Below are 14,815 nucleotides of genomic sequence, written 5' to 3'. Positions count from 1 at the left end.
TAAACTAATTAAATAACTAATTCTTGAATGCCTACTTTGATGAGCAAGGTATAAGTAAGTATTAGGGATACACAGAAAACCAAACAAAATTGCTGTTCTTGTGAAACTCTCTAGTGTGTATGTTCAGAGATTAGAGGTGAACTATTTAAAATAACCTGCAATACATTACTTCATGAAGTGCAGAATCTTTCCTTAAAGAGAAACGCACCCCAGACAATCAACTGATTAGCTTTCTAAGTTTAGTTTTGTCTTGTGATTTTTTTTTTTTTTAACTGAAACTTGTTCACATTCTAGTCTCAGGTAGTTTGGGGCTAGATTTGAATGTACCACCTTACTCTGGAATAAGTGGAGTAAGTTTGGGGGCTGTCAGGAATGCCAAAGAGGTACAATAATTCAAATGTTCTTCTATCCCTTCATTTCCTCTACCTCTGCTTACAACAGCAATACTTTTACTCAGACTTCCTGTTTCTGGCACTTGCCTTCTTTTTTGCTGTGTTTATACTTCCCCCTGTCTGTGGTTAAATAAGTATAAAATGCTAAAGCTGTAGATTTGTCTCTGGCTCTCTTGCGCTGGTGCTCACTCTCTCTCATTCATTCCTACGCATAGGCTCACACACCTCCTCTCTCCTTTCTTTCTCTCTCTCAGAATGACGATTCTGGGTACAGCTTTTGGTATGGTTTTCTATTTACTTCAAGCCGTTTCTGGAGAAAGTGGCTATGCACAGAATGGTGAGTCATTTCTAACTTTTCTTTAGGATTTCAGATGATCTCAAGCATATGCTTCAGATTACTCAGATCCCTAACAGACCTGATCTGGACACCGGGTTGGAATGGAGTTGGAGAACTTGCCACATGCTCAGTCATTTTGTGAGTTCCAACCACCAGGACAGGGCGTCTGGGGACAATACTACAGATGGTTCATAAAGTCTTAGAATTGTCAGAAAGGAATGCATTTGACTCTCTAAAGGTGAATCTTAAATGTCGGTCGATGCCTCTGCTCTCACAAAAAGAACACCCATATAGACAATATAGACACAATGGCTGTACTTATTGGAGAATCTCCAAGGCAGTTTTACCTTGTTAAAAAAATCAAGTTAAATTTATTTTGCTTAGCTTTTTCGGAGGTTCCAAAAGCATGACTTTCATGATAAAATAATTTCGAAACAACAGCTTTGTCTGCTCTCACCAAGGCCATATCTCTAGCACCTAAAAGATTGTCTAGAACCGAATTCAGTATTTGAATTGAGTATTTGAAAATTTCTTCAAAATACTTTAGTTTTGATAGATTTATGTGAGATTCTTAGGCAATAACTGAACAGCGAAAGATCTGAATGAGTTGTCTCATTAAAATACATCTAATTTTCTCCATATGGACAAATTTATCATCATATAATAACTCTCTTTGGGATCCTTGAAATACTTAGCACCTAGAAGCCGATGCTGCCTACTTAGTAAATAAGTTGTAATTACAACAAAACTGAGACAAAGGCAAAACAGCCGCAACAGGAGCCATCTGGGAATTTGGACCACCCATTTGTTCCTGGTAATTAAGCCCTTTTACTTTAAGAGTTAAAAAGGATTTTCTTATCAAGGTTATCAAACACATCAGCTCAATGATTCAGCTTAGATATGTTAAGCCATGTATTTACTAAGATTGGAAATCCCTAGAATATTTTCACTAACAGAATTGTCAGAGTGCTGACATTTTTCACAGCGTGACCATGTATGAATCACTTTGTGGGGATGGTTATTATTCGAAAGTGTTGCCTTATGTTTACACAGATAGCTGGTTGGCAAGTAACACCTAATTCTTACTCTTCAGAGTATAAGCTATTCCCTCTATTTCTCCCTGGTGGCCATACTTTTTTTCCCCAAAGAAATAAAAATTCTAACTGAAAGCTGAGTTTTCACTTCAACTTCTTAAATTTCAGATTGATTTAGGAGATCTAACCAATCATCCACACTGATCACGCCAAAATACTTTTCAGTTTGGGGTGTATAATAATCAGCTGTTATTTGTTGAAAGATTAGTTCTTTGATAACCACAAGGATGAGCAAGAGAAGAAAGGGATTTTTTTTTTAAATCCAAGCCATTCATACTTTTAATCAACTAATTCTTTTCAATAGGAAGATTTTTAAGCCACACGGCCTTGTCTATCATACATATTCTAAAAATTAAATTTTTATAGAAAAATATGCTTACATAGTGAGCATTTAAAGAATAATAGGTTAACTCACTGTTCAAAAGTTCTATGTAATTTCAAAGCCATAGTAATAATACCTTTGACATAGAATTCTTTTTCAAAGGAGCCCCACAGTTTTCACGTATATTCCAGAATTAGAATTCTCATTTTACCTTTTCATTACTTATTGTTAAAAAAAAAATAATAGTCATAGCTAACCCTTATTGGGTGCTTACTGTGTTCTAAGCTAAGTCTTTGCATATATTTTGTTCAATGATTCCTCAAAATAATGTGAGTTTCAATATTGAAACAATGAGTCATGGAGAGGTTGAGTAACCTGACAGGGACCACAGCTAAAAAGTAGACTAGCGAGAATTTAAACCCACATCTGTCCAGCTCTGGTGCTAGAGGTCTTAACCACTGTGTATATTACCCCTTACCTAAGAATTGTTCAGTTTAGATCAAGTGTAATATTCTCTTTGTAAAATGCCTTGCAATTTTGCAAGTTGTCGAAGGGAACTTTTCTTGGTTACAAAGCAACTTTATTGGCTAAGGAGCTGATGAACTGCTTCTCAAAACACAGCCACTTTAATTGTGCTTTGCATCTTGTATGAAAATATACATCAGACTCACTCCACCAGATTGGATGGCTAAGGGCGGTGGGAGCGCTTTATTCTACTCGTGCTCAGCCTCTGCTAGACTGTGCTCTCTCTGGCTTATATTGTATGTTGAAGAATTTTAGAGACAAAGCTGACCCACAGTAGTCTGAATCCAAATAGTAATGTGGGTTCTGTTGTATAGGATTGGTGGAAGATTCGAAGAAGAGAAAATGTCGAGACAGAGTGAGGACTGCTGAGTAAGGGCAGGCTAAAGCCACCTAGAACCATTCCACTGAGAAAAGAGCCAGTTCTTCGGAGACAAAACCTTAGTCCTATAAGATTAGGAATGAACATGCTTTAAAATATGAGCCCTAAATGGTGGGTTTCCCCTCATTATTTAAAACTGTCATCAGGAAGAGGGCTATACCCTGCTGAAATTACATAAGAAGTCTTTGCTAGTGGCAGAATTGTGAACCTAGTGGGTTCTAGGAATGGTCAGAAAGAGCAGTGCCCACAGCTCTTATCTAGATCTAGCTTTTCAAGATTTGTGGCTTTGACTGAACCAAACTGTCACCCAGCTAGTCTGCTCACAACAAACTTCACTAACTTTCCCACAGACCTACTTAGTTATTTAAGTTAATCTTTAATCTTCTTTAAAGAAGATTTTGTTTCTACATTTCATTGACTTCAGGACACTCAACTGGGGTTAATTTTAATACATTCTATATCCTATTTAAAACCCTAGGTGCTTCTAATTTCTAGTATTGATGGGTCAAGGTAATTTCTAGTATTGATGGACCTGGAAGCCATCACAGGCTAACACTTGACCACTCTGAGAATGGCTTCAGTTACACTGGATTTTCTCAGGTCCCAGTCCAAGTATATTTGCTGACAATTTTTTTCTATTAAATATTGTGAAATATATATACAAAATATCTATTTAATCTTAGGGGCCTCAACCGAGTTTAAGAAATTGAATACTAGCGGCGCCTGGGTGGCTCAGTCATTAAGCGTCTGCCTTTGGCTCAGGTCATGATCCCAGGGTCCTGGGATCAAGCCCCGCATTGGGCTCCCTGCTCCGCAGGAAGTCAGCTTCTCCCGCTCCCACTCCCCCTGCTTGTGTTCCCTCTCTCTCTGTCTCTCTCTGTCAAATAAATAAATAAAATCTTTAAAAAAAGAAAGAAAGAAATTGAATACTATCTGTGACAGATTGTACTTCCCAAAAGAGGCTGAAAAAAAAATCCGATTCTCTACATTCTTCGAGAATTCTGATGTCTTTAAGATACAATTTCTATAGATGAAGGATCTATACATGTAGAAGCAGTACCTATAGGATTCCTGTAGGATTCATGCAAAGGTCCCCTAGATCTGAGTCCCGGCAGGTCTAATTTTTTCTAACCACATTTGCCTTCGTAGCTTAAGACAAATTGCTTTAAATAAATATTCACACAATGGAGATAATCAATTGTACTTTTAGTTGGGGTGGCTATTTCGGCAAGAAAAAGCTATCCCTTAAAAAGGGAACTTCTGACTGTAAGATAGTTCTCATCTTCCTTCATTCAAAAAAGAAATACTTGGGAGGAAATAAATAAAGATCAGTGATAAAGTCAAAGGTTAGATTAGGTAGCTTTTGAATAATGGAGATAAAGTATCTCTTACTTGAAATATACCAATTAACAGAAGACATTAACAGTGTGAAAAAGAAAGAGTGTATTTAGTACTTTATTCTAGATCTCTAATGCACTAACCCAATGGCAGAAATATTTAGAAATATTTGGAAGTTATTTATTAATTGTGATGATTTTTTTTTTCCTGTTAGAAAAATCTGCGCTCATTAGATATTGATTTGGTTTGGGTTTGGGGTCTTTTCAGTTTGGGTTTTGCTATTGGTTTTTCTGTCTTTTCCCTTGGGCTTTTCTTCTTTAGATAAACCTATAATCACTCTTTCACGTCTGCCCCAAAAGGCTGCTATTTCATTAATGTCACTCCAGATTTCAAAAGGATGCACTCATTTGCTTCATTAACAGCTGCAGGTTTGTTTTTCCCCAGGAGAGTTTGAAGATGCTGAGCTGGATGACTATTCATTCTCTTGCTACAGTCAGTTGGAAGTGGATGGAACCCAGCACTTGCTGACTTGTGCTTTTGATGACCCGGACGTCAACAGCACCAATCTGGAATTTGAAATATGGTGAGGAATAGTGGCTCCTATGGGTGCCTAGAAATCCTGCCTCTCCTTTCATGTGCTGCTCAGCAAAGGAGGGAGTATGAGGCCTAATTCTCAAGTACTAAAATCAAATAGATTCCAAAATTTCCTGAAACTCCTTGTTCTTCACCAAAAGATTCCAGCAGAGATACTCTCATGGGTCCATCTGCAGGCCTTACTGCTACAGCAAGCTGATGGTATGGAACTTGGAGACCTCACAACCCTTCTGACTTCATGGCAGAATTTAAGTCTTGCTTTCCTAGGACACACCTTCCCCAGATTTCTTTGTCCAACATGAGACAATCTAGTGCCTTGTCGCACTCTGGAGCACAGTTGCCTTCTAATCCCAATACTTCACAGACTTGGCTTTTTAACCTAAAGCAAGTTATGTAACTCATTTATGCCTCAGTTTCTTCACCTGTTAAATGAAATGTACTTACACATAGGGAGGGTTAAATGATTAAATAATTTAATACTTTAATTAGAAGACACATCCAGTATATAATAAGTAATGGGAAAGAAGCATTAAAATAACAAAATCTATGAAGACAGACCTAACTTCCACCCTCTTGACACAGTTTGACTTCACATGATACCCTCAGTATCAATTTTCCAAAAATCTGCAGGAATAACCCAGCTCTTGGTTTCATGAGGCCTCAGAGAAAAGGCAAAGGAAAAGAGAAAGTCTCTCTCTGGTTTGAAAGTTTGGTGAAGAGTTAAGAGAGCTTTCTTCTACCTCCACAATCCATGTCTTGTTGCTGAGGGTTACTGTCTCTGATGACTTGAAAAAAATACTCCAACGTGAAATTCTAACTTAGGGCTATCTCCAAATTCATATCAGATGACCTAATTAGTTTCCTACTAAGAAAAGTGAGTCGAGATCCACCAGTTGTAAAAGAGGGCTTCTTAAACTCAGTAGACCCTGGGCCAAGCCCCTCTAATACCTAGTCTAGACAAGACCTATATTGCATGCGTTACGTTAAATTATAGAAGCTTTCCTGAATGTGCGCATGCAGTCATTGGAGAAAGATGGTCTTGGACTTGAATTCCATAGTGCATTCTCATTCTGCCTCTGTCAGTTCACTTCTCTAACACGCTTTCCAGAAATAAAATGTCGGGAGAACAGGAACCTATGATGTCCAAAATCTATACTGCAACTAGACTACACCAACACAGCCAAACAGCTCATTCAAACCACGCACTCATTTTTATGGACAGAGCCCTCTCCAACAGAGGTTTGACTTTGGGTTTCCACCCAGCTATTTAGTGGACTGCAGTGCTCATGTAGTTTCTCCTTGGGAGGCTGAGATGACCTTTCTGGCCACTTTCGCTCACACCACTTCCTTGCCCACTTGAACAAACTTGCCCACTTCCTTTTGCAAATCTCTTGATTTTTCCTGTCATATTGTAATCTATCTGCAACTTCCGTTGGGGATTTTCAGTTGGATTTAGATACTTCAGTTGGAAAGGGATTGTTTTAAGACATGTTTTGCAGTGTGAAACAATAAATATGAGGAGGTTTAGGTGCTCCTGGAGAGCAGCTGTTTTTGTGAAGGTATACCTCAAGGGGGGATTTTCATGCAAATCCTAGGCCCAACGGGGACATTGTTTCTCAAATCAAAGTCACCTACTGTGCTACATTTGGTGGCTAGGCTAGGTTGCTTTTGGCTAGGTTGCTTTTCCAATGAAACTAGCTTTATTGGAACTCTCTGTTCCTTTAACATGTTTATAAAGAAGAAATTGGAAATGACTGAAAAATGTGCTTTCTGATGAAGTCTTTACACAGGTCAGATTGTTGATAGAAACCAGGTGCTATTTCCCAGCTTACTAGGGGCATTTATTTTCCTAGATGAGTTTACCACCTGTCTGATCTAGCCACCATTCTCCCAGGGTTAGAAACCAAATTACTTAGTGTTCAATGAGAGGCTCCATCTCTCAGGAATGGATTTGGATTAGCCAAAATTGCAGAATTAGATTACCGGCATGCCAACTGATGATTTCACATTGGTAGATACAAGTACAATAGTTACCAGATATTCATACTGGGCTCAGGACCCATGCGACTTGGTCTTGGGGAGAAGAGAAACAGAGCAGGCCAGTAGGGTGCATATCAGTATAAATCCACTCTTACTGGGGGATCTGAAAATTTTTATTCCCAGAACATTAACCAGCTCTCAGGTACCTGGAATGACAAAACAGGCACTGAAAATAGGCACCTACGTTAGACTCCCAGTAGCAACACTTAAGGAACTCTATGATCAAGGAGTTACTTAAACTCTCCAATCAAAACAACAATCCTGGCATTGGGGTATTTGGTATATGGTCAGTACCTGTAAATGGTACTTAATTCTCAAGGTAGACTAATTTTCATTAAAAAATTGTGATCAAAACTTTGTTCTAAATACAAAGCAAAACAAAGGAAGTTTGTTTGTTGATTTTAAGACGAGAGTTATTTGGTTCAGATCTCAAAGTGTTTATTAATTTTTTAGGATTAGCTGCAAGCACTTAAACATCTAGGTTATCTCTTTAAAAATCAGATTTGATAATAGCGGGCCCAGACAGCAAAAATACCTGAGTAGAAGTCCAGCTGCACCTGTGGGTGGACAATTAAATCTTAGACCTGAAGTTAGGCCCACTTTCATAGACACCATAGGCACTTGAATTGGGAACCCTGCCTTTTAGATGTTTGTGTAATTTCCAGAGTCACCTCTCAGAAGGCAACTGATTTCCTTTGTTCCCACATTCTTGGGGGTACCACACTCACTCCCATGTGCCACCTACAGATACCACTTCACATATGTCATTCTTGGTTTCATCATTTACCACCCTTGTCACAGGCACACTTCCAAATCTACCTCATGTTCTAGAATTACTAGCAATATCTGTCAGGTGATTAATTTAGTCCTTCTCCAGTAAACTATACTAACTTCGAAAGCTGTTTGACATTTTTGAGATAGATTCTGTCTTTTGAGGCCAAATGAGTAATAAAAGCTACAGTTTGTTTTTGTTTCTGTTTTTAATATTTCCATATAGATACCTGTCTGTCCCATCAGGAGAAATGCATTTATCAAGCTAAACCACAAATGATTGCAGGAGATTTAGGAAGCTAGAGATAGGGTAGAGAAGCAGGCACTATGGTCTCCTCAGCAGTCTCTCCCTGTTTTCAGAACAAGAGGGTTTGTGTGAATGGCTTAGGGTTGATGTCCCCTGGGAAGGTCCTACAGGCCCAAATTTGTTAGCCTATAGGACCACTTGCGGTCAAAAGTACATTAAATGAAAAAAAAAGTTCATTAAAAAACTAAAACAGAAAATAGAAGTAAAGCCAGCAAATCACTGAAGTAGTAATTTGTGAAAGTTTATTGTGCATGTACCAAAAAGTTTGCAAACCAGGAGTGCTTAAACTAAAATATGGAATGAGGCTTAGAGATATATTGTTATAAAGCAGCTTATGTCGTGTAAAGGCGATGAGTGTTCATTCTTTACCGTTATTGGCTATAATATTAGAATTTTCTTAACCGAAAGGAAATTGGTTAGTGGTTACCTCCTATCAGTTTTGGCAAACGATTTAAGTTTTGCTTATGATTTTCAGACTTAAGCAAGAAGTCACCCAGGTTAAGTTAATCTTGCTTGTCTTGCAAAGTGAGCTAAAACATTTGCATATATGACTATCTGATTTTGTCTGCCCAGGGATTTTCAAGTGTGGTCTCTGTGTTTAATTTTAACATTGGATACTTGCAGTGCTTTTTTTTCCTCCCCCCAAAATACCCTAAAATGGCTCTGTCCAATAGAAATACAGTGCAATCCACAAATGTGTGAGCCATATATGTAATTCTAAATTTTCTAGTAACCACATTTAAAAAAAGAAAAAATAAATAGGTGAAATTAATTTAATTTAAATTAACATATTTAATATAACATATTTAATTTAATAATATATTTTATTTAACCTAATATATCCAAAATATTATCATTTCAGCATATAACAATATAAACAAAAATATTAATGAGATATTTTACATTCTTTTTTGCATGCTAAATCTTCAAAATCTGTTGTATATTTCATAGTTAGAGCACATCACAGTTTAGCCATATTTCAAGTGTTCAATAACCACATACTGGGTAATGGCTATCGTGTTGGACGGTGTAGTTCTAGAATATTTCTAATCTTAGCAATACATATTTAAGCAACCAAGTAAATTGTTTTAACTTAGTTAAGTTAATTGAAATGAATCGGATTGACTTGAGTTGAATACTCATGGGGAAGACACTAAGTTTCCTCCAATCTTCTGAGGCCAGGGTCATTGGTACAAAGCAAGGTCGTCTACCGTAGGCCACTGGGTTTTCTTAGCTCCTGGCATGGCTTCCCCTCCATATAGGGTGGCTCCTGGAGTTCAGACCCTTAAAAGGATGCCCAGGCTCACAAGCCAACCTTATGGTGATCCTTTATATTTCATTGCTTATTAATCTCATTCTCCAAAAAGTGGGAATGAACCAAGAATACTATTTTAGGTTCTTCTTAAACTTCCAATAATACCAAGAACTTGCTACCTGTTAAGGATTTATAATTGAATATTCCACCACGCTTTACTTACAAATATATTCTAAACTCAATGACTGAACTAAAAGTCGTTATCTTTCTAATTTCTCTACATCATATGTCTTACCTAAAATTCAGAAATAGGATACTGCTCCAATTCTCCCCTTCTATCCTTATTCATCCAATTATGACATGTTGCCATCTTCAGAACTTTCCATGTGACACTCGTCCCAAGTTTGTCCTCTTGTATCCATGTGGCCTAACTTAAAAATTTGCTTTTAATATTTACTCTACTCCGAGGGGGAAAACTTTAATGAGGGACACACTCTCTAGAAACTCCGATACACACACACACACACACACACACACACACACACACACACACACACACTTAAAGCCAAAACAACTGCATACCCTAAAATATAACAGCTAACAAAAAAACTATAACTGAGGTTGGGACAATTTTAAGGAAGGTCCCACAAATAGTAAATATAGTTAAACAATTAATAAACTTAAAATTTCTTTACCCATCTCTATCTTTGTCTGAATATAGGAGAGTAACTGGTCACTCAAAGACCATAGCAGCCCAGAGCTGGGAGACTCTGCCCGTAAAGCTGAGGCATCCTCCTCAGATTTTAACCTCATGCCCACCTCACCTCAAGCCACAGACATGTTCTTTCTGCTGAGTCCAGGAACAATCCCAGAAAGGGCTCACTTGAGCACATGCCAAGAAAAGTATACCCACATCCAGTTTACCAAAGAAAACCAACATATTTGGGATTGTAGGTAGTAAAGGACCTTTTTAGAATATATTCCCTATGATCTTTTTAAAAATATCTGGTTAATGAGAAGAATTCTTTCCATGTAAACAAACCTGTACAAAACCTTTATTTTTCTGCCACAATTCCCACTTCAAATTCGAGCCAACTATACCACTTTTCAGAGCTATTTGGCTAGAGAAGCATGTAGGAAAACAAATTGGTAATCATGTTTATCACAGGAGAGGGAAATTAAATTGAGGATTGAGGAAGGAAGAGAAATGACTACTTTTATTTTTATTCTTCATTGTTTAATTATTTTTTACAATGAGAACACATATTTTGCTTCCTTCTTTAATACAGAACATTTCTTTCACCCTAGAAGGATGCCTCCAGTCCCCTTCCAGCCACTCATCCCCTGTGAGCAATCCATCACCCCTTGGTTTTGCCAGTTTCCAATAGTTCTTATAAATGGAATAACACACTGTTTACTCTTTTCTATATGAATTCTCTCACACAACAAAATGTTTTTAAGAATTATCCATGTTGATGTGTGTCTCAGAACTCGTCTTTTCAACTGCTGACTATTAATTCCACTGAATGAATATATCACAAGCTTTGAATCCTTTCTCCTCTTGATGGACACTGGAGTTTTTTCAAATTTGAGACTATTATTTTTTTAAGTTGCTATTAGATTTTTTTTTTTTTACAGATCTGTTTGTTGATACACACTTTCATTTCTCTGCAGTAAAAACCTCAGAGTGGAATTGATGAATCATAGGGCAGGTGTGTGTTTAGCTTTATAAGAAACATCCCAGAAGTTTTCCAAAGTGGTTATACCATTCTACTCTCCAACCAACAAAGTGTGCGAGCTACACATCATCTCTGACCTTTGGCTTTGAAATAGTATCTCGTGATTTTCTCAAATAACAAATAATGTTGACCATCTTTTTGAGTAGTTGCTGGCCATTTGTATGTCTTCTTGTGGCAGGTGTCCGGTAAAGCCTTTTGTCTTTTTTACGGAGTTATTTATCCTTTCATTGTTGATGGGTATGAATTCTTTATATGTTCTGGATACAATTCCTTTGTCAGATATATGCATTACAACTATTTCTGCCAGTGTGTAGCTTGCCATTTCATTTTCTTATTGGTGTATTTTAATGGGGAAGAAGTTTTCATTTTGATCAAAGTCCAATATGTCTTTTTTTCTCTATTGTGTTTAATTTTTGCTTGTGTTATTACTATTTTTGTCTACTCCCAAAGTCAGAAAGATATTTTCCTATGTTTTCTCCTGGACATTTTATAGTTTGAGCCTTTACATTTAGGTCTATAATTCATATCTAATTAATTTTTCATAAGATTAAGTTTCATATCTTCCACATATTTATTCAGTTGTTCCAGGACAGTTTGCTGAAAAGATTTTCTATTTCCCATCAAATTGATAAGGCACTTGTATTGAAAATCAGTTAAGCTTCTATGTGCAAGTCTATTTCTGAGCTCTATACTTTCTATTGATCAACTTATTTATTCTTTTTTCTTAAGATTTTATTTATTTATTTTTGAGAGAGACAGAGAGAGCATGCACATGAGCAGGGGGGAGGGGCAGAGGGAGAGAGACAAGCAAACTCCCAGCTGAGCAGGGAGCCCAATTCTGGGCTCAATCCCAGGTTCCTGGGATCATGACTGAGCAGAAGGCAGACACTAAACCAACTGAGCCATCCAGGTGCCCCAATTTATCTATTCTTATGCCAGTGTTAAAATGGCCCCATTTTCATAGCTCTGTAGTAAATTTGAAATCAGCTGCTCTGACTGTTCCATATTTGCTCTACTTTTTCAATGTTGGTTTGACTATTCTGAGTTATTTGTATTTCCACATAAGTTTTAGAATCAGCTTGTCATTTTTCTTTTAAATCCTGCTGAGATTTTGATTAATGTTATATACGCCACATTGGGGGAGTTTGCTATCTTCTCACTACTAAATTTGCTAAACATGAATGTGCCTCTCCATTTATTCAGATCTCCTTTAATAGCTCTGAGGAATGTTTTATAATGTCCATTGCAAAGGCCTTGAACATTCTTTATTAATTTTATCCCTAAGCATTTTATGTTTATTGTTATCATAAATGGAGCTGTTGTTTTTGAAATTTATTTTCTAATAGTTTGATACTAGCCTATAGAAATATAATTGTCTTTTATATTCTGACCTTGAAGAATTCACCCTACTAGTTCCTGTAATTGTGTTGGAGTATCTATATAATGTTGTCTGCAAGGAAAGGCTTTTTTTCTTCCTTTCCAAACTGGGTGTCTTTTTGTTTGTTTGTTCCTCTTGCCTTATGCACTGGCTAGAACCTCCAGTACTCTGATAAATAAAAGTGGTGAAAGTGGATATTCCCATTTTGTCCTTATCAAAGTGGAAAAATGTTCACAATTTGACCATTAAATATGATTTTAACTGTAGACTGTAAATTTCCTTTATCATGTTGAGGTAGTCTTCTGTTAATTGTCTGCTGAGAGTTTTTATCATAAGTGGATGTTGAATTTTGTCATATGTCTACCTGCATTACCTGAGATAATCAGATTATTTATGCCTTTTATCCTGATAATATGGTGAATCGTATTATTCATCTTTGCTGAACCTACCTTGATTTGCTGGGATTTGTCCTACTTTCTCATAGTAGTAAATCAATGTGTTAATATTTTCTTGAGGAAATTTCAATATACATTCTAGGGAGACATTTATCTGTAAATTTCTTTTCTGTAATATTTTTGCCAGCTCTTGATACCAGGGTTGAGCTAACTTCATAAAATAAGTTGGATAAGGTCTATTTCTATTCTATTTTCTGGAGTAATTTGTGTAGAATTGGCACTATTTCTTATATATTTGATAGAATTCACCAGCATAGAACTATCTGGCATAGAATTTTCTTAGTAGGGAAGTTTGTTGATAATAAATGTAATTCCTCTGAAAGAAATAGAGCTATTGAGATATTCAATTTCTTCCTTATTTGTACTTTTAGGCAATATCTTTTTCTTAGTGATTGCTCTAACAGTTTTAATATTCAACCTTATCATAGTTTACTTAGAGTTAATATTGTACTATTTCATATATAAAATATAAGAAACTTGCAACAATACAATAATATAGTTCCACTTACCACATCCTATCCTATGTACTATTGTTATATATTTTTACATCTACCATACATTATAAATGCCACAATAATGTTATAATATTTATTTTAAGCAATCATTTATCTTTAAATAATTTAAGAGAAAAAAATATATATTGTCTTTTACATTTACCCAAGTATAGCCTTTCTGGTATACCTAGTTGCCTCCTATAGATCTGCAATTCCATATAGTATTATTGCCCTCTGGTCTAAAGAAGTTAAAACAAATTATCTCAATTTTTATTTATCTGGAAATATCTTCACTTGGCCTTCATTATTAAAGAATATTTTGTGCATGTAAGAATTCAAGGTGGACATATTTTTTTTCTCTCTTTCAGAGTTTTAAAGATATTATTCCAGGGTCTTTGGTTCCTGTAGTTTCTGATCAGAAATGATATTTTTCTCTAGATACTTCAAAATTTTCTATTTGTCTTTGTTTTTCAGCCATTTGACTGTGATGTGCCTAGGTATGGTTTTCTTCAGATTGATCCTGCTTGGATTTGCTGAGTTTCTTAAACCTAAAAATAGACATTTTTGTTACATTTGGGAAATTTGGAGCCATTATTTTTTATCTATTTTTTTTTTATCCAAGTACTTTATCTTTTCTTGTTCTGGAATTCTAATTACATATTTATTTATCCTCTTGATATCATCCTACACATCACTGAGGATTTCTGTTATTTTAGACTGAAAACTTGCTATTGCTCTATTTTCAAGTTCACTGACCCTTTCCTCTGCCATCTTCAATCTGCCATTAAGCCCATCCAATGCTCTCAGTGCATTTTTACAAATTTTAGATTTACTTGTCAGTTACAGTATTTTCATCTGTTTCCCTTTTACAGTTTCCACTTCTCCACTAACATTACACATCTATTCAATCATTATGACCATATTCTTTGTTTAGCCCTTGAACATATTTACAAAATCTACTTGAAAATCCTTTTCTGCTAATTCTAACATCTGGTCACCTTAGGGTGACTGCTTTACATTGACTGCTTTTTGTCTTGACTATGGGTCTCATTTTTTCTTTTTTAGTCATTTGTAGTAGCTTTTGAATGTAGGAAGGCACTATTGGTAATAGATTTTCTGGATTCTGTTAACTTCCTCTTCTGAATGTTAGTTTTAGCTCTGTTAGTTTGTTGACAGGACTGGATTAATCTTCAGATTCTCTTTTCTTTTGAGACAGCACCTAAAATCTCAGCTCAGTTCTTTCTAGAGCCATCTAGCTATTGTTAGCCCATGGTTTCCTTGGAGTCTCTTCCACACTTGACAATTAAAGGGACCTATAATGATATGAGCAGAGTTTATATGCAGATTTGGTGACTTACATCTCCATAGCGTCCTCATTTCTGGGCTTTTCCCCAT

At 36.3% G+C, this 14,815-nt stretch overlaps 1 protein-coding gene across 1 annotated transcript in view; it reads left to right on the top strand.

The window, feature by feature from the left end:
- The first annotated feature begins 543 nt into the window (after window positions 1-543).
- Window positions 544-14,815, top strand: part of IL7R (interleukin 7 receptor) — a 29,491-nt gene continuing 15,219 nt past the window's right edge. The window contains exons 1-2 of the mRNA XM_028097925.2: window positions 544-729; window positions 4,832-4,970. Of these exons, the coding sequence (XP_027953726.1) occupies window positions 648-729; window positions 4,832-4,970 (221 nt within the window). The 5' untranslated portion in view covers window positions 544-647. The remainder of the gene's footprint in view (window positions 730-4,831; window positions 4,971-14,815) is intronic.

The sequence above is a fragment of the Eumetopias jubatus genome, unplaced genomic scaffold (assembly GCF_037043125.1).
Source record: "Eumetopias jubatus isolate StellerSeaLion01/CBP00866 unplaced genomic scaffold, mEumJub1_p1.0 scaffold_5, whole genome shotgun sequence".
In the NCBI taxonomy this organism is placed as follows: domain Eukaryota; kingdom Metazoa; phylum Chordata; class Mammalia; order Carnivora; family Otariidae; genus Eumetopias; species Eumetopias jubatus.
Note: the sequence above shows the minus strand (reverse complement) of the source record. Positions and strands in the feature narration are given on the sequence as shown.